Source organism: Cheilinus undulatus, linkage group 14 (assembly GCF_018320785.1).
Source record: "Cheilinus undulatus linkage group 14, ASM1832078v1, whole genome shotgun sequence".
Lineage (NCBI taxonomy): Eukaryota > Metazoa > Chordata > Actinopteri > Labriformes > Labridae > Cheilinus > Cheilinus undulatus.
The window spans coordinates 43,036,583-43,057,624 of NC_054878.1; the positions used below are offsets into that span (position 1 = coordinate 43,036,583).

The 21,042-nt window shown below is 40.9% G+C and overlaps 1 protein-coding gene across 4 annotated transcripts in view; it reads left to right on the forward strand.

The window, feature by feature from the left end:
• Nucleotides 1–21,042, forward strand: part of galnt14 (UDP-N-acetyl-alpha-D-galactosamine:polypeptide N-acetylgalactosaminyltransferase 14 (GalNAc-T14)) — a 332,011-nt gene that overhangs the window by 272,914 nt on the left and 38,055 nt on the right. For all 4 annotated transcript variants that reach the window (XM_041805581.1, XM_041805579.1, XM_041805580.1 and 1 more), the window contains 4 exons: nt 3,503–3,629; nt 11,083–11,175; nt 11,782–11,865; nt 17,972–18,116. In XM_041805581.1, the coding sequence (XP_041661515.1) occupies nt 3,503–3,629; nt 11,083–11,175; nt 11,782–11,865; nt 17,972–18,116 (449 nt within the window). The remainder of the gene's footprint in view (nt 1–3,502; nt 3,630–11,082; nt 11,176–11,781; nt 11,866–17,971; nt 18,117–21,042) is intronic.

Genomic DNA, 21,042 nt, shown 5'->3' on the forward strand with positions numbered 1-21,042 from the left:
CTGGTGTGCTTCCCCGGGCCTGATCAAGCTCACCACATTCTGAACTAGGCCTTAGGGACAGCCACGTGCCTCGTGGAGGGGTCAGCTGGTCGGATACCTGGAGAGAGCCCTGAGATTACTGAAGACCTTGTTGACGGCCATCAGGAGGCCAGAGCAGTACAGGACAAAGGCTGCTCTCATCCCCACTGCAAAGCATGCTGGTGGCAGCATCATGCTGTGGAGATGCTTCTCAGCAGCCAGCCTTGGAAGGCTTTTAATGGCTTTTGTGGCAGAATACTCAGTCTGCGGGAGAACTACGGCTTGGGAGAGGATTTATTTTTCAGTAAGACAATCTGATGCAGCACAGTGCTTAACTGGCACATGCTCCAATACCTGGCCTGACCTGAGACCAGCTATGGGTGGCATCAGCTGTGTGTAAAATGAAGCCTAGTTTAGACGTAAGTTCTTATTTAGGACAGAGTTATGCTCTACTTACAATGGTGCAAAGGTGTTGCACCAGCTAATATAGTTTAAATATAGGCTTAAGTTATAACATAAGTCTTATACCTTCCTCCTACTAAGTGTCATGTCCTCCGTAAAACTTGGCTGTCATAGTGATAGTTCTGAGAGACGGGATAACTCAGAGGATGGCAAGGAGCTGAAGATTTTACCAGCATTTTGGTGTCAGCAGAGTGTTCTCCATCATCAATAAAACTGTTGTTTTACATTAGCAGAGATAATTTCTGCCGTCCATCAATAAAATTTATCGTGTTAATAGTGATTTCAACTCTCTAATTTGTTATACTGGATCTAAACTGTAGGCTTCAATACTCACATATACAAAATGCATTGTCATATTTTTCGTCTGCACTGGATGCTGTTTGAGGATTAACGGCAGTTAGCACAAGTTGTTTTTAGCCTTTAGCATGTGTAGCAAACACTGGGTTAATAAAAGCTTTTCAGTGATTGGTTGGATTAAGCAAAAACATCCTATCTGCAATAACATTTTGGTGAGTTTGGACATAAATCTCTATCAACCTTGACAACTTAAGTTACAATTTAAGCTGTTTCAATGTAGGGTTTAGTGTGGACTTTACACCATAACTTAAGATGAATTTACACATAGCCGGTGCAACAGGCTAACACAAAGCTAAAGGTGATAATTAGTACAGAATTTTCAGAATTGATATTTGATAAAGCTTTACAATAAAATGAATTATTAACTTTGGTAAAGCTCAGCAGTAGAAATGTTCAGGTATGATACGAAGCTGTTTGGTATTGACCGATACCGAGTACCAATATGACAATGGTGTAAACTTCCTGGACTGACATTACAGACTTGCAAATTATTTTAGACCTACATTTGACTCAGAACATGGCTCAACAAATATAGTCATGATGTACAGCATCTCTGTGACCCTAAAGTTGTTTTTGTGCTATTATTGAGTTTTACTGCTAAATATTAAAATAGCAATAATACAGGGCGCTGCATCACAGGCTCTTTCTATCTCTCTCCACGGAACAGCCATCTATTGGTGGACAGACCCTCACAAAGGGTAAACATTATGATGATTAGCATTGAAGCTAGCGGTTATAAATGGTCTTAATTGGATTAAAATGGATATTAAGACGTTCAGTACGGGGTTTACTGGTGTGGATTTAATCATTAAAGTTCCAGGCTCACTAAAAATGCTGCCACGAGGGATTCAAAGGCATCACTAGCTTCAATGGGAAGGCACAACGGCTAGCTTCAAATACCAATGGTAAACTGTGTCACTTCTTTTCTTGTATGACAGCACCAGTCAGGAAGGTATTTTACTGATCACATTCAGATAAAAACTGTCACGCCGACACCATTCTTTGCTGCTGCAGCGGGTACTTTGGTTCTTCTTTGCTGCTCTAAAAACAGTAGTTCATGCATGCAGTGATTTCCAGCAGCAAAGAAGAATTGATTTGCAGTGTATAGCGCTAACAGTTAGCAAAGCTAAAACAAGCAAAATATAAGTTTAACCCAAATGGTATCAGATCCGTGCATAAACTTGTGTAGTCGCTGATACCATTACCTGCATTTTAACCAGTATCGGACGTAAGTCCAATACTGGTATTGGAATTGGAACAACTCTACTTTGCAGATTTGAAAAAGGGGGACATGTTAAAGATGGAAATCTGAGAGGAATATTAAGGTTGCTTAATTTCAACTGAATGAAGGTTAACTTTTCATTCAGTTAAAAAACTTAGCAGTCTGACATCAATCCTGCAGCAACATCTGGCTCTCCTGCTGCTGCCTGCCTGCAGTCATTTTAACTAACGGTGTGCATGTGTGTGTGTGTGTGTGTGCACCCTCAGAAACAGAGCTGGAGTCAGTTGGCTGATTGCTGTGCTGCTTCTTTCCTCAGATCAATGAAAGACTGTTAGCTCGATTTTCCTCCTCCTCTCTGACGTACACGCACACACACACTCGCTCATTTACCGTCTGTCAGGTGTGTGTCAGTCTCTCCGGCTCTGTCAGTATCTCAGCATCTCTCCTGTTCTCCTTTTGTTCTCTCCGGTGTTTCATCTTTACCTCCTCCTCATCAGAGCCTGTCCATGCTCTCGTTCCCTCTCCCTCGTTCCCTCTCCTTCTCTCCTATTCTCACTCTTCCTCACTTGAGCTGTTGAACTTTATGAAGTTTCCAACATCTCTTGGAGAAACTAGAACTTTCCCTTCTCTGCCTTTTGAGCTTGCAGACAGGGAGTGACTGTCAGTTAACACACGAGGAACAGAGAGCATGCAAGCTCGGAATGAGGATATCTAAACGTCAATAATACACACGCAAGCACATGGAAACACAATACACACGCTGAATAAGACAAAAGGATTTGAGTCCATCGGGGGATCATTAAATATTCAGAAAGTTTTGACCCACTTCGCAAGATGTGCAGGAGAGAAATAAGTAGGAGACAGGAGGAAAAAGGGCGAAAGCTTCTCACACATAAGACTGGAACACAGAGACAGCAGGTACAGCTTGCATGAGACCGCTGACGTTAAACATCTTAAATCTTTATTTTCATAGCAGGCAGAGCATCTTCAATTTTAAAGGGAGGCACTAAATACAAAAGACAGAGTTAATGAAAGTATGCAAACACTGATTGTTTGACTCAGGAAAGGTTAGATCTGTCATTGACATGGTGTCAGGGCTGTGTATTAGTGAAGTTTGCATTTAAAAATGAACAAAACACAACAAACTGCAACAGCAATGTTCCCTTTTTTGGTCTATTTTCCCTGCATGAAATAATTTTGGCACAGAAAATCCATTCTGCAGGTTGAGTGCTGCCTATTCAGAAGCTGAACCCCCAAATGGATGGCATTAACACTGCAGGGGAGGTATGGAATAAAATAAATGGTCTTTTGTGAAACTCCATGCTCCTGTCTCTGCCAGGAACCCCTTGTCAGAGAGATTTTGTATCAAACTGGTAATATTCCTCATCAAAGAAAGGTTCAAAATAGATGGTGTGTTAAGGTTTGTCTGTTGTGTATTTGCAGAGATCTCGTTCCGGGTGTGGCAGTGTGGAGGGAGTCTGGAGATCCTGCCCTGCAGCAGAGTGGGGCACGTCTTCAGGAAGAAACATCCATACATCTTTCCTGAGGGAAACGCTAACACATATATCAAGTGAGTCATTTAACAATTTTCAATGTCTGGATTTTCTTTGTAATGTAGCCTCCTTTAATAAAACTGATTTAGGCAGTGCAAGTCTGCCAGAGTTCTGGCAAATGAAAGCTCACAGGAGAGGTGTAACACCATCAAATGTAAAACCACAAACCTGAAAACTTCCCACAAACATAATAGCAGTTACCCATTGCCAATGTCACAACAGTGTAATAGCAAATACATTTAAAAGGAAAGTAGAATCCTGTCTCTTAAATGTCTGATTTTGGGACTGTTGTTAATTCAACCCTATTATGACTGCTAATGGGTACAGTCTCTTCATCAGAAAAAAATATTTCATTCAGGACCACTTTGTCAAGAAACACATGATTTGCAGCCATAAATATTTCTTTATTACCACTTATTAATAAGCATTTATTGCTGTTATTATGTTTTGTGATGTGTCTGTTCTGGAATCCCCCTGCCCTGCCACAAGCCTACATGAAAAAGCATCAAGCAGGAACAGTACACATTCCTGCTCTTCCTCTGCTGATAAAGAAAGCATAAGGCAAAGAGAGAAGCTGCAAAAACCCCAGAGCAGAACAGGCATCAATGACAACAGAATGATATTAAGTTAGCAGCAGAATGAAGGAGGAGCTGGGGTGGAGGAGGGTTGCAAGAGCATCTCGCAGAGAGAGCAGCAGAACATAGCCAAGCAAGAGCAGTTTAGATAAGGCAGCATGAGAGCGATTAGCCAATAGCGTGCTTAGAGAATACCATCTGGTTGTCAGCTGATAAGGGTATGCATTAGATCAGATGATCTCAGTTATGGCAGCGCTTGACTCTGTGGCCTGCCTGAACTAACGCTATACACTCGATTTTTAGGAAGAGTTAATCAAAATGAGTCAAAGCAGTACTCTGAATGGTTTATAAAGAACCAACAGAAACAGCAGGTGCTTTGTAGTTTTTCCTTTACTGTCATAACTTTTTTATTATTCTTGTTTTAAATTTTGTTGCTTTTATATTTTTGTGCATAATATAGCAGGTTTTGTCACTAGTGTTCTTGTTGTTATTTTCCTTTCGTTAGAATTGATATTGTTTTTGTTAGTATTGTTTTTGTTGTTATTGTTTTTTTTTTCTTGGTATTGATGTTTTTAATAGTTTTTTCTGGCTTTGATGGCCTTGTTTTCACTTTCATTGTTGTTTTGTTGTTGTTGGTATTATTGTTTTAATTGTATTTGTCAGCATTTTTGTTGTTGTTTTCATGTTATTGCAGTTTTGGTTGTTGTTTTTTTGTTGTTATTGTTGTTGTTGGAAATGTGAAGGACATAAGGGGAAGTGCATTAAGGTAGTATTGGTGTTGTCACTGCCTGGCTGGCTCGGAATGGCTCTTTGCCGAGCTTGATCCTTAATACCACGTGTTTATTTTAGTTAGCATATGTTGTTTAAAGTCACACTGATCAGATCAGTCCAAGTTTGCAAATATTCAATCAGTCGACTTTAGTTTCTTTTGTTTTAAAGATTCTAATAATCTCATTTGGATTAAATTTAACTGACAGACAAGGTAATATGAAAGACAACCTTTCACTAAAAACAGACATTATCTTCACATGACCTTAGATATTCAACAGAAACATGCACTTTCTCTGTGTTTCCTGCTATTTTTGTTCTCATTCCTATTCTTTCGAATACTATAAGGAGCAGACAATACAATAATGTTGAAAGTGTACATTTAATAATGGGAATGGAAGCAGCATCCTTATTGTAGCCCTGATTAATCTATTTATACAACATTCATTCACATCCAGTCTGAGCACATTAGTCCTGTTAATGGATTATTGGACTGCCTGTAAACATCTTGCTGTTTGAACTAAAAGGGGCCGAGAACAGAATACAGCTTATGCTAATAGGATAATATTGTAGTCGCAGCTCAAAGGCTCACAGGCAGCTGTAAATCCACTTTAACAATGATGTGAGCAGTGTTCAGCGGCTGCGACACACAGCTCAGAGTGCAAACACTGCAAACGTCTGTTTCCCCCGGTGTTATGTCTGTCAAACACTGAATCAGTCTGCTGGAGAGGTGGAGGGACTTTTAGCGGGAAAGGTTGGTGTTTTCATGTGAACATTAAATGATTTTCTGATGGACAAGGAGTAATTTGTTCACTTAGTACAAGTGCAAGTACAATAGCTCTTCTCTGTAGTGAATGCAGCAAGCAGGGCTAAAAGGTTGACATTAAAGACTAGAAACTTTATGTATATTTAAGTAGATACTCCAGGGACAATGGCTCTGTCTAGAGAAAAGAACTTATGAATGCAACCTCAAGTGGGGTACACACTACAACATAAGTATGCTGGGCCAAAGTCAGAAAAGGCCCAATCATCTTATGGCTCTAAGGATTATCTTGGCAGATTTTCCTGTGGTGTGATACTCCTCACTCTGCTGCTCAAACTTGAGGTTATAGATAATAAACAAGCTCAATATTTATGATCAGAAATCCTGTTAGACCAGCATGAGCAAGGATGGGTCCTGTTAAGACTTTAACATGAGACACAATGCATACGCTTTCTACAGCTAACGTTACTAAAGCTAACTAAGCCACAGCTAATGTTGCTAAAGCTAGGCTTACAAAGCCAGGATGTAAGGTTGCAAAGTGATTTTATCTAAGTAGTTGCATTTGCTAAAGCTCACTTTACTAAAGCTAACCTAGCTACTTTGGCTCATGTACTAAACTTAGGGTGTTTTCACACCTGATAGTCCAGGGGACTCGGTCGGTTTCAGAACGGAAATTGCACCTGAAATCAATTTCCTTCTTTTCTTCCCACATAGACAATGAAAAAACACAGAATTGATGCTGTCTTAGGTTTTTTGTGACGTGTTGCTATGGCTACACAGACACCAAGCAAGGTATCGACATGTATTTGAATGTATTACATCACATATAAATCCGTATATCATTGCGCTTCATGCCACTTCCAGCCTTTGGTTCAAAAGTTGGTCCGCTTTGCTTTCACACCTCAAACAAACCACACCAGGATTCAGTGGAAGCGGACAGAGACCCCTGTTTTGAAGTGGACCAGAATCCACTTGTTTGGTCCGCATTTGTAAGAGCTTTCACGCCACTTCAAATGAACCGGACTATCCAGGAACATGGACCAGAGATCATTTAAAGCAGACCAAACAATGTGTGTGAATGTGCCCTTAATTATAGAGCTGACATAGCTAGGTTTGCTTTAGCTACAGCTAACATAGCTAAAGTTAGCCATTGTTTGTGAAACTACTTCTAAAGTGGGTCAAACGACCTCTGACCCTTTTCTCCGTTTTGTTTATGAATTTGAAAAAGATCTAAAATTGGGGATAAGTTGTACTGGCAAATTAAGCCCCTTCTTTTCTTAGATTAAAGACAACACCTTTACTTTGGATCACATTTTTACTTACCTTTGATATGACTCATGCATGCAGATTTTGTATTCCTTTGAAAAACATCAGCTCTCTTTCAGTTCTGACTTGTTCACTGAAAATAACAGTTGTCCACCAAACCTTTCATTTATTAAACAAGACAGTGTGTTATCACTGATGTGTTTCATCTGCGGACTAATTTGCAACAGGCTTTTAGTTCCTTAAAGGTCACATATTTTACCCCTTTAAGACAATTTTATGTTGGTCTCAGAGGTCTCCAAAACATGCCTGTGAAGTTTGTTGCTGAAAAAACACTCCAGTTTTGGATTTTTGCTTGTATAAAAACCCCTCTGTTACAGCCCAGCTCAGAACGAGCTGTTTCTGTCTGACTCTGTCCCCTCTCAGGAAATGGATGTGGCACTCCTGATGAGACAATGTTACAGACACTTTTATCCAAAGTCAAGGACCTGACTGGGATTTGAACCTTCAAATCCCAGACCAAAGTCAGCTGGGTAACCCACTGAGCTATCCAGCATCTCTGCTGGCAGCTGAGAGAAAGATCAGCAGATGAGGGCCGAACTTTCTTTCAAGCAGGGAGGGCCATCCGATCCTGGGGGCAGGCCTAACTCCCCACATGACATCATAAGGGGAAAATCTGAGGACGGCTTGTTTCAGCACAGATTTTCTGAAAGGTTGGGAAATAGTAAAGAAGAGGGAATGGATTTTTCTGGCACTTGAGGAGATTGTGGACAGGCCAGGGGAATTAATGCACTCTGTTTTTTTATATAACCTGTCTTTTTTTTTTTTTTTTTAATGGAAACGTGTCTGATTGGACATTTGACAGCTGAATTCTAGTTTAGTTCATTGAAATGTTGGATTTTACTGTTTGTCAGGATATTTAGATTAAAATCACAGCAAAGGTGGAAAAACAAAACCCTTCCAAACCAAAGTATTCGGGTTCTTAGGGTGCATTCACACAAGGCCGTCTGTACCTTGCCTGGGCCCGTTTGAGGCTTAAGTCCGGTACGTTTGACCAGTGTGAGTGCATCCGTTCTATGCTTGGGTGGGGCACGCTTCACGGCTCTGGCACGCAAGGACGAGGTGGGCCTAGTCACGGTACGAATGCAAATGAACAAGCCCTAGCGTGGGAATGTGACGTGATGTACTAATGTATACTGAGTCATCAACATGTATCAACAGTGGATGCTTCGTGTGATGATGTCAGCACGTGACGTATCCATGGTCAGGCCTGGATGTGTTGAGCAGTGTGAGTGCAGGCCAAAGCAGGGGAGAGGGGAGGGCGTCACACTAGGCCATCCGTCGGTACGGATGGCCTAGTGTGAGTGCACCATTAGTTATGCTGTACTTTGGTACAAAAATTTACTTCAATCAAAATGAGGGAGAAAAGCTGTTAAAGAGGTACAGTTAGCTAACTCACCCCCATTCAATCTTAGTGCCAGTAGCTTTTCTGCACATAGCATATAGGCTGTACCAAGCCATGGTAAGAGAGCCACAGAGATGATGTATGGGCTGGTGTTTGCATAGTAAGTAGGCAAGTGAGCACTAAAGTAGTCAAAATGCCCAGAATGGATTGTTAATCCACACTGATGCGTTGTCTAAACAGTCCCATTAAGTTAAAAGTTTTTATTTTATTGTGTGAAACAGTAAATTAATCCCACATATGGAAAGCTGTATTGTTTCTAAGAGTGTGTTGTATTCATAGAAAAAGCCTTGATTATCTGTTTATCAGGTCATAGTAATCCCAACAATACAAACACTGTGGTTACAGAGGGGAAACTCTGGATGATAAAATGAAGTAGTCGCAGGAAAAGAGACTTCATGGGAAACTAAATTGCTGCTCTTCATCACAAAGCAACTCCTGGGATCCACTGAATGCCACAGACTGGAGATTTATCTGGTGGATTATTCCTTTAACTGATCAGTAAATCATGGGCTTCAGTCTTCTAGCATGGCTTTAGCACTGCCAGGGTGGAAAGTTGGATTCTCATTGTGTAAAAAGATGCCATGTTGGACAAGTCTGTTTCCCAAAAGAAGAATCCCCACTGCTGAACGGCACTCCGGAGTCAGAGCCTTCGCCAAACGGCTCGTTTAAACTTATTGTTTCGTGTCAACCAGCTCATTCAGACTTTTTTCCCTTTCGATCAAGCCGTTTGGTTGCTCATTTTCTTTTTCCCTATTGGCCGTTACCGAGGCAACATCTGCTCTGTGGAGATGATGATGGCTTTTACTCGCGTCACAATGGCCTGATGTTTGTGATCAGCGCAGAACTCCACAAACAAAGCTGCTATCGTCTGCTCGTATGCTGCTCTGCTGGTTAATTAGCTGGAGGCTCGACGCCGCCGGCCTGTGTTATGAATATGCTAAATCAAAAGAGATGCTAATAATTCGATTACAAAGATTATGCTGTTTGCTCCCTTGGCCGGGCCGGCCGTTGTGACCTTGTGTGTGAATGTGTGAGGGAGGTTTTTAATTGTAAGCCTGTGTGACACGTATTTATGTTTATGCACCCACAAGCATCTCATATCCTCCTTTTCTTCCTCTTTCATTAAACTGCCAAAGCCAGCGTGTGTAGTGCCTATAATGAACGGTTTCTGTCATTTCAATGAGCTAGTTCACAGCTCAGAGAAACTCAGCTAATAGCTAATTACTACAGAGGGGAAAAGTGTAAATGGGGACGAAAGATAGAGAAAATGTGCTTCAGTGTTGTGGGTGAATAGAGATCTCTCAGGGAGTCACAAATGAGTGAGCCATACTGCTGTAAGAAAAACTCAGGCCTGGACACACTTTCTTATTTCTATTTATTTAAATACTTAATAAGTAAGTTCTTTTATTTCGGAAATTCAGGTTTTATTAAGAGCTTTGTCTGTCAAATAAATAGTATTATTTAAAAGCTCTCTATATAAAGCAACTTTTAAAAACAGATGTTTTTAAGTGCTTTAACAGTCAAAGCTAATGTAGGTCTTAAGAGAATGAAAAAAAAAATCATCATAATAACACCAAAAAGAGAAATATTAAGAACATTCAAATAAACATTCATACAAAAGCCCAAACATAAGAGGTCAGTTAAAATAAATGTGAATAAAAGAAATAAAAGTGACAGAGCAGATAGACCTTAGTGGACAAGCAAGGTGCTGAGTTTGTCAAATTTAGATAATTTAAAATTTAGAAAAAATCCATTGGTACATCCATCCATCCTTCAGTTTATCCATCCATCCATTCATCATCCATCCATCCATCCATCCATCCATCCATCCGTCTGTTCATCCATCCATCCATCCATCCATACTATCTAGCCACCCACCCACCAAAAATGTCAAAGGTTCAACCCCCTTGGTTTTGGGGGTTTTGATCTGGGGCCCTGTTAAAGCGGCTGGGTAGTGGACCTGAGTGGTCGAGTGTAATAATGCAAGAGGTCAACAGGTATGATGGTGCCATTCCATTTAAAACTTTAAAAGTAATCAATAAAATCAAAATTCAATTCTAAATTTAACTGGAAGCCAGTGGAGAACATTTAGGATGGCAATTCAGTTGTTGTGCTTTGATTTCCCAGGGAGGAGATGAGCTGCAGCATTTGGCACAAGCTGTAGACGATGGAATTAAGACATATTTAAACCAGCACACAAAGAATTACAGTAGTCCAGCCTTGAATTTATAAAGGCAAAAATAGCTTTTGACTACAACCCCAATTACAAAAATGTTGGGGCACTGTATAAGATGTAAATTAAACAGAATGCAATGATTTGCAAATCTCACAAATCCATTTTTATTCACAATACAACATAAACAATATCTCTAAAGAAAATGAGACATTTTACCATTCATTTTGATTTTGATGGCAGCAACACCTCTGCATGAAGGAAAATTCCTCAAAGTTTTCTTGAGATATTGTTTTTAGAAAAATGGCCTAGATAGGCGGATATATAACCTGAAGACACTGCCTCCAGCCTTGACTGCTGTCAGCACAGAGGCATAAAAATATAAGAGGAAGACATAAAGTTAAAATTAATGTGAAGAGGAGGCTTGACTCTAGTACCAATCTCTATGTTTGTGTTTTTACAGAAACACACGGCGGACAGCCGAGGTGTGGATGGACGACTTCCGTCTCTTTTATTACTCTGCTCGTCCTGCAGCACGAGGAAAATCCTACGGAGAGTAAGCACACACACACAAGCACTCAGAGGGAAATGACACATCCATACTTTTCACAGACAGCTCTCAGACATCTGATATGCCACCCACATCTGCGGTCTTTTCAGCTCTGTGTTTCTTTATTTATGTCTGTTCCTCCAGCTGGAACACTGAGCCAAGCAATCAGAGATCTGTAGACAGGATTAGGAACGGTAGCGTCATCTCCTTTTGTCACAGCCAAAAACAGCAACAGAAAGATGCCATGTGCAGAGTTCTGGGATGCAAAACATTTAATCACAACACGATCATCCACCTGTAATTCATCAAATAGAGGCAATATGCAAACTTTTTAGTATGCAAGAACTTGGGCCAAGAATACATGGTTTACCTCTGACAATTAAGCATGAACATTGTACAAGGATTCTGCAGGAGCGAGCATTAAAGCCCCTCGCTGCGCTTAAATGTCAGTGTTTATCTGTTAGACTGACTGACATTTAATGCTTTAACTGCCTTTTCACATCAAACACTTCCATTATTTGTCCTGATTGTATCCTCTGGCAGACCGACTGACGGTTTACTCGGTTCTTTCTTCTCTTTATCTGACCGTCTGCTTTTGTGTTTGTGTGCTAGTATCCGTGGCAGAGTGGAACTCCGCAAGAAGCTCAAGTGCAAATCCTTCAAGTGGTACTTGGACAATGTCTACCCCGAGCTCAAGTAAGAGTCTGTGTCTGCGTGTGTGTGTTTGAGCATTGCTTTTCTGAGCTTCTGCAGAGGATGAAACAGAGACAGAGGAGAATTTCCAGGACTGGCTCCAAAGCTGTTTTTTTCTACTGTTGCATTATAAAAATCTCATTCTAAGGTTTTTTAACTTCTAAAAGCTAAATTTTGAATATGACTTATCTACCAGTATAAAATGCTGAGACATTCAATGTCAGTTCTGCAAGTTGTGCAGCTGCCACTGTCAAACACTGCACGAGACCTAACACAGTTGAAAATTCATCCTAGTCAATGTGTTTTGCAAGTGCCTGCTTTGGAATCACTGCTCAGAACTTGTTGGAATAAACAGGAACACAGATCACACCAGAGGGGGGCTGGCGCCACTTTTATTGACCTTCCCTCTCTTTACGTCATAACCGTGTATTTAAACGGGAGTATACTGTTAAATAGATAAAGCAAAGCTAGTTTGACTGAGAGCACACCTCAGTCAGGATAACAGGTGTATGCAGAGCAACTCACGGGTTGTGACCTTAAACTTCCACATACTCCGCCTGCACTGCAATCTGCTCCAGAGGAGCTGCAACTGCTCCATTTCTTCTCAGTCTTTACAGTTTCACTGCACACACTCCAGTCCAAATCTGGAGCATCCCAGAGGTGCCACCCTTCTTAGCTCCACTTAAGAAATGCACCAGGTATATTTTCAGCCCGGCAGTGGCCAAGCTGCATCAATCCATGCTGAGCAGATGGATCCAAGTAGCTGGAGAAACGTGCAAAGCAAACTGTCAACATTAAAATACAACAGAATGCACAGACTTCTAATGATATATCATCACTATTACAACATTATGTCTCATCCTGGGGCACAAAGTACAGGTCACCAGTCGCTCAGTGGGTCACAGACCTACAACAGCACCATTTTAAGAAGAAAAGTTAACTATGAGCTAGAAAATCACTGAATTTTACATGAAACCTCACATCCTTTGTGAAAATATAACCCTTTTAACTTTCTAATGTTTTGACCAATGGCAGAGGTAAAACATCATGGAATAAAGTTTAAATGAATGAGAAGTCCACACCAAAAAAACTAAATTATGTGTTGTGTACATACTCTTCCCACATGGACTTGTAGCGCTCTCATGACCTTGTGATCTGAAGTCTCCAGCTACTCAGAGCTCGCAGCGCCCCAGAAATGCTTTCAGTGGACTAGGCTGCACACCTTTCTCAGGGCAAGTACTGCACACCCAGAACACAGCACAGGCGTGGCATGTAGATTTGGGGATGAGTCTGTCTCGTCACTATGGGCTGTGAGCTGTACAACTGTAACATAGCTAGCAGATGTTCAGATTCCATACAGTGAAAACAGATGGTACTAGCTCACAGAGAAACCACAGCAGGCAGGGATTAAAAAAGCCTTGCTCTAAAGCCTGGATGAGCAGTGGCACAGAACACTTCCACAAAGTGGTCTCGTTTGGTTCAGTGCATGTTTTTTAACGGTTTCACACATTAAACTATGATCTTCCTCAGCTGATGTCTCTTTTAAATGATGTAGATCATTTGGCTCAGCTCAGTAGAGTTGGTTGTTTGGCTCCCAAATGGCTCTTCATTTGGTACCAGTTTGGCTTTTTATTTGGTATTAAATAATGACAAAGGATAGAGGAAAGGGAACTGGCATTCAAACAGAACCTAGTTACCTTGGCTTACATTATAGAGCTGTTTTTGTAGAGCAGGCTCCTTCCTGAATGGCTCATCTTTACTCGTTATATTACCACACAAGGTTTATTCAATTGATTTTCAATCACTGTTCCGATTAAAATTATGTTTGTGGCAAAATGAGAATTTTTTTTGTGTTAAAGGAGCTCAGCTAGCCTCTTAGCTAAGTACTCCTAGACTCCTAGACTCTTGTCTCCCTTCATCTGGATAGACAAGGTCTGCATGACTGAGTACTGGTGATATTGATCACATCCACGGAAAGTAAATGATTTCAACCTGGAAAAACAATCACTTTGGGTGAAGTGTAGGGGTTGTACTCAGTGTATGTAGAAAATTTCTGATAATAATTACAATGCAGATATCCACTTTGAGCTTTGTAGAATTACTTTCTTTTGTTCTCATTCATTCCTATGACTGTCCCCACTTCCTGAACCCCAACAAACATTTGGGATCACGTGATTGCAAACAATCTATCCCAATATCATACTGATAATATTTTGCATTCATAAGTATCCCAGTATCTTTCAATCCTCCAGGGGGATAGCTTTTTTCTGTTTCTGTTTTTTACACATGTGGGCCAGTAGATACCGAGAGACACCAAAAATAGCAAAAAGTGGGCTCCTCATAAGACTTCCCATTCAGCATGAAAGGCAATCCAACACAATCCAATTTATCTGTACAGCACATCAAAAAGTATTAAAGTTTACCAAAGTGCTGTGCTGTGAGCAAAAAAGCAGAAATAGAAAAATGAACATAAAAATATTATTGGCACGTTTAAAGAGTAACCTGCAGACATTGGGTTACAACTGAATTTTACAAGTGATGATTTATTCGGCTTTTATCAAACACTGCACACCTGTGCAATGCTTTGTGTTCTCTGAAAATGTGGTGCACAATACTACCTGCCATAATCTGTTTATATTCATGTCCACAGTGAGTGTGCACCCACCTGGAACCACATGAACACACACACAGCTCATCTTTGTGTTGTTTGAGCACAGCTGTCCTGATTGGCTAAGCTCCCGGGGGCCTTGGATTTTGACTTTCATAATTACACATGCACCTTAACACACAATAAGACTTTGTAACAACAACAGCAGTGATGGTTATTTGGCGTATAGATTCACACATTTACTGCTTACATATGAGTTTTAAATACTTCAAAGACATGAACTCTAATTTAAACATTTCCTCCATCTTTCACACACTTTAACACACTCACGTACACACACTTAAATACCCATTTATCCACTGGAGGCCTGTGTTAATCCCCCAGAATGGAATTAACAAGCTTGCTCTCAAGGGAAGACAGACCTGACCCTTAAAACGCAGAATAACCTTTAACGGGTTATTAAAACAGAGAGAGATAGCAGATTGAATTAATGCTACAGGGCTTAAGCCCGAGTTTATGGCGCGGCCGAGAATTTAACAAGAAAGACTTCGAAAGTTTATCAAAGACAAAGATTGGAAAGAAACTTTCTGAAGTAATGAGTTTAGAGAATCATGGCCTGGAGGAGATTTGTTAAAGGTGCAGCGTGGCATTTTAAAAAACACAGATAAATCACTGTCAGAGTGACTATGATATCTTGATGAAGTTAATGAGACTGTGGTGGAGATGATTGGGGTCTTCTGTCTCATCTCTGTGGGGCTATTAGTGTATCTTAAAATGTAGATGATATATCCTTTAAATCCTTTTACTTCCATGTAAAGTAAGTATGGCCTTGGATGGATGTTAGGATGTACCGTGTCTATAAGAAGTAACCCCCTTTGATGTTTGGCCCTCCAATCATAATCACAATAATTGAACATTTTTGACAAAAAAAATTACTGAAAACCTCTTTAATGTCAAAGTGAACACAGATTTCTCAAAAGTAATGTCAGTAAAATAAAATTATGTAATGTAAAATACAATACAATACAATAACTTTATTTATCCCCGCAGGGAAATTCAATTGTCTGGAGTCTCTCTCATCTGTTTACGGTAGAATTATGAAGTCTAATTGCTGATGGAATGAAAGATTTTCTAAATCTCTCTGTCCTGCAGCGCATGGATAGGAGCCGTCCACCACCGTTGTTTCTTTGGTCATTTAGGGAGATATGAAGTGGATGATCCATGTTCCTCAGAATGGCCTCTATTTTCTTCATTGTGCGTCTCTCCACCTCATCCTCCAATGAGTTCAGCTTGATTCCAACCCAAAGCCAACTTTTTTTACCGGTTTGTTCAGACGCCTTGCATCCTTGTGTTTTACACTGCCTCCCCAGCAGACTGTAGCATAAAACAGAACACTTGCCACCACAGACTGATAAAACATCTGCAGCATCTTTCTGCAGATGTCTATTGATCGGAGTCTTCTCAGGCAAAAGAGGCGGCTCTGCCCCTTTTTGTAGATGAAGTCTACGTTTTTAGACCAGTCCAACTTATTATCCAGGTGTACACCTAAATTTTTATATGATGTCACTACCTCGATGTCCATGCCACAAGTGCTCACTGGCTGAAGAGGGGGTTTGGATCTGATCATTGATCATTTCCTTTGTCTTTAAGGTGTTGAGTAGGAGGCAGTTTTTGTGACTCCAGTCACTGAAGGCACTTATCAGATCCCTGTATTCGGCTTCTTGTCCATTCCTGATACATGCCACGATAGCAGTGTCATCCGAGTATTTCTGGATGTGGAAGGACTCAGTGCTGTATTTGAAGTCTGATGTATACAGTGTGAACAGGAATGAAGCCACGATTGTTCCTTGTGGAGCCCCAGTACTGCCCATTAATGTCCCAGAAACACAGTTCCCCAGCCTGACAAACTGTGGCCTTCCTGTCAGGTAATCTATGATCCAAGAAACACAGGAAGGATCCACTCCCATCTTCATGAGCTTGTCTTTGAGTATGGTGGGTTGGATGGAGTTGAATGCGTTTGAAAAAACAAAGAACATGATTTTCACATAAATGCCAGGTTTCTCCAGATGAGACAGGGCACGGTGAAGCATGTCACAAATAAGTGCCAGCGGAAAACATCACCCCCTTTAGAGTGACCAACCTAAGTAAACAGAGGTCCAGCTAATTAGTGCTAGTAATTGAAGTATAAACACTCCTGTGTCTGGGAGGTCCAGTCACTGGTTGATCAGTATTCCTGGCTACCATTACACCACGAAGATAAAAAATATCCCCAAGCAACTCAGAGAAAAGGTTATTGAAAAGTATAAGTCAGGGGATGTATCCAAAAAAATATATCCAAGGCACTGAACATACCCCAGGGGTCAGTTAAATCCATCATCAAGAAATGGAATGAATATGACATGTAAATCTGCCTAGATCAGATCGTTCTCACAAACTAAGTGAGCGTGCTAGATGGAGACTAGTGAGAGAGTCCACCAAGACACCTATGCCTATTTTGAAGGAGTTCCAAGCTTCGACTGCTGAGATGGAAGAGCAGACAACTGTTTGCCAGGTTCTTTACCAGTCAGAGCTTTATGAGAGAGTGGCAAAGATAAAGCCACTGTTAGGAAAACTCAGATTCAATCTGGACTAGTGTTCACCAAAAGGCATGTGGGAGACTCCATGGTCAAGAGGAAGAAAGTTCTTTGGCCTGATGAGACTAAAATGGTGCTTTGGCCATCAGAGAAGGTGCCAAATACTGACATCACCACAAACACTCCATCCCTGTGGTGAAACACGGTGGTGGCAACATCATACTGTGGGGATGCTTCTTGGCAGCCAGCTAAGGAAGGCTTGTAATGGTAGAGGGTAAAATGAATGCTGCAAAATATAAGAAGATCCTGGAGGACAATCCTGTTCAGTCTGCAAGAAAACTACAGCATGGGAGAAGATTTTTATTCCAGCAAGACAATGAGCTGAAGCATACAGAGAAATCTACAAAGAAAAGGTTTGAAAACAACAAGGTGAATGGTCTGGAGTGGCTGAGTCAACGCCCACACCTCAATCCAATTTGTGGCTGGACTTGAAAAGGGTGGTTCATGCCTGATCCCTGTGCATCCTGATGGAGCTTGAGCAGTTTTGCAAAGAAGTATGGAGTCCAGATGTTTGAGCCTGACTGAGACCTATCCACACAGACTCAGAGCTGTGACTGCAGCCAAAGATGACTCTACTAAATACTGACTTGAAGGGGTTGAATATTTATTCCGTCACTTATTTTATGTGACAAATTTTGTTTAATTGACATTATTTTGTGGAAATCCATTTTCATATTAAAGAGGCTTTATTCATTTTTTGTCAGAAAACTTCACTTGTATAACCGTGATTAATTTGTAAAATCAATAAAGGGGTAAAACATCCAAGGGGGTGAGCACCTTTTACCTTTTTTTATAGGCGCTTCAAGTGCTTTTCTGTCTGAAATGAATGTGCCTGTAGCTCTATGAACTGAATGTTTTTCTCCCTCAGGGTTCCAGATGACTCTGATTCTCAGTCCGGGGTGATCAAACAGCGGCAGAACTGCCTGGAGTCCCGTAGAGTGGAGGGCCAGGAGCTGCCCGTCCTTACACTGGCCCCTTGCATAGGAAAAGAGGGGGTCCCCGCCATCAACCAGGTAGGTCAAAGTAGAAAGGCAATGATGGAGTTTTTCTAGACAGATGTTTTCCAGATGAAGAAGAACAGCTGTAGGTGCCACCCAAAAGAACAAAAAGGGGAGAAAGGCAAGATTAACTCAACAGAGGGCTGTGGGACTACCTCATCTCCCGCTAGGTTGCCCATCACAAACTTAAACAATTGTGACCAAAGGTCATTTTTGAGTTTTTTACACATTATGAAAGCGTAGATTCCAAGCTTTCAAATGATGTATCATACACTTTAATCTGAGCATATTTTACAAAGATATGTTAATTTGAATGTTAACTTCTAGTTCCTGTTTGCTCTGAGAAAACCAGGTTCAAAATTTCAGGACTTTTCCTACCTTCAGACAGGCCAGGTAATGGGCATGAACAATAGCGCCACATTTACATAAAGTCCACCCAAACCGAGCTTCTGAATCGGACTGGTGATGCTCATCAAAATATTCCCATAGGAAATCCGCCTTCATCAAACTTTCACTGTCGAGTGATCCTGAAGTCGTCCCAAGTCTGTTGATAATTCTTGCTGCTTCTTCATAGTCTCTTCTACTTTTCTTCGCTGCAGGGTGCATCTTGAGGCTTGTTGATAAAGGTGATAACTAGAAACAGCTGTAGTTACGTGCCGACGGGGGTTGGAGTTTGAGCCATGCGGTGTTTGTTATTGTCCATCTCAATGGGCGAAACTGGGGACAATGGCAGGCTGAGTGGCCAATTATCACCCAGCAGTTTCGCTTTCCCCTCCCCTCAATCTCCCTGCAGAAACTACGAAAAGAGGGCATTTTTAAACACAAAATTAACGCTTTTAAATATCACATTTGTTTTACTTTTTTCATTGAATGAGTAGTTTAAATGTCAGACTTGCATAAAATGAGAAAACACGAAAAATGATCATTTTGAAGAAAACAACTTTGTATCCATTTTTCTCAACCATGGGAATGCCGACTTGCAGGAACTTTATCTGGCTTTGGTCACAATTGGTCACAAAATTCAAAATTCCACCATCTCAAAACATTAGAACATTTTGGAAAAGTCCAATTTGTGAAGGTTTCCTGAGCCTTCATTCCCTCTCCCTGGTTAAGTACGCACAATCACAATCATGGGGAAGACTGCTGACTTGACAGTCATTCAGAAGACAATCACTGACACCCTTCATGAGGAGGGTAAGCCTCAGAAGGCCACTGCTGAAAGGACAGTGGACAGCCACTGCTGAAAGGACTGTTCTCAGATGCTGTACCAAAGCAGATTCATGGAAAGTCTACTGGAGGGGAAAGTGTGGTAAGAAAAGGAGCACAAGCAACAGGGAGGATTGTCAAAGCAGGTTCAAGAGCTTAGGGGAGATTTACAAGGAGTGGACTAAGACTGGACTCAGTAGATCAAGATCCACCACTGAAGTACAGGTCCAGGAGATGGGCTACCAGTGTCGTGTTCCTGGTGTGGAACCACTCCTGTACCACAGACATCATCAGTGTCTCACCTGACCCAAAGAGAAAAAAAGACTGGATCATTGCTCGGTGGTCCAATGTCCTGTTTTCGGATGAAAGTACATTTTGTAAATCAAGGCCCCAGAGTCCGGACAGAGATCAGAGCGGTACAGAGTCCACAGTGCCAGTGTTAATTTAGTAGACTAAAACTATGACTAAAAATGTTTGTTGAAAGTCTTTTTTTCCATGACAAAAACTAGACTAAGGCCAACTCATGATATTTCTCCTCTGTGGGTAGATCTGTCAAAATACAATGCAGGTGTATCTCTTCTGCTGCTCAGCTGTAGAAAGCAGGGACCCCGGGTCTGGCAGAGTGCTGAGAACACACTATCATGATTTGGTACCAGATTTAGGCAAGAAAATAAATGCTTGGACCAAAAGTAAAGACTAAACTGTGAAGACTTTTTTAGACTAAAACTAGGCTAAATTATTTTTAGATTTCATCAACCAAAACTTGACTTAAACTATAAAGGGTAGAAATGACTAAAATGTGACTAAAACTAAAAGGTATTTCATCTAAAGACTAAGACCAAGACTAAAATTGAAAAGAGCTGCCAAAATTAACTCTGCACGGTGCTTTTCAGTTTCTACAGTCAGTTATGGTTTAGGCTGTCATGTCATCTGCTTCAGTTGGCCCACTTTATCAAGACAGAGTCAGCAATCTTCCAGGACATTGAGAGAGAATTTCCATTTTCTTCTGCTAGAGATTGTGATTTCCTTTTCCAGCTGGACTTGGCACCTGTCCACAGTAAAGCCAAAACTACCAGAAACTGTTTTGCTGACCCTGGTATTACAGTACTGTGTTTGATCGGCCAGCCCACTGGTCTGACCTGAACCCCGTAGAGAATCTCTGTGGAAATATCAAGAGGAAGATGAGAAACACCAGGCTTAATGATACAGATGAGCTGAAGGCTGCTAACAGAGCGACCTGGACTTCATAACACCCCAGCAGTGCCACAGACTGATCGCCTCTATGACCCATTGCATTGATGCAGTAATTTATATAAACAGAGCCCTGACCAAGTATTAAGTACATTACAATGTTACAATGTTACAATGTCATTTAGCAGACGCTTTTCTCCAAAGCGACGTACATTTGAGAGCAAGAACAACACAAGCAATGATCTAGACAAGAAGAAACAACATCAGTAAGTGCCATCAAGTGCTTCAGGTCCAATTGGACGCAAGTGCTGCCATGTAGAGTTAATGAACATAACATTTTCCTGGAGGTCAACATTTTTCTATTATAAATCATTTATTTTTATTGGTGTTATTATTGTGATATCTGAATATCTTGATATATTTTACTTTGTATTAGGAAATATAGAATTTGATCTTTTTGAATTAAATCCCAGCAAAAAAAAGAACTTTTTCATGATGTTCTAACTTTATGAGATGCACCTTTAAATCCAGGGATTTCACACAG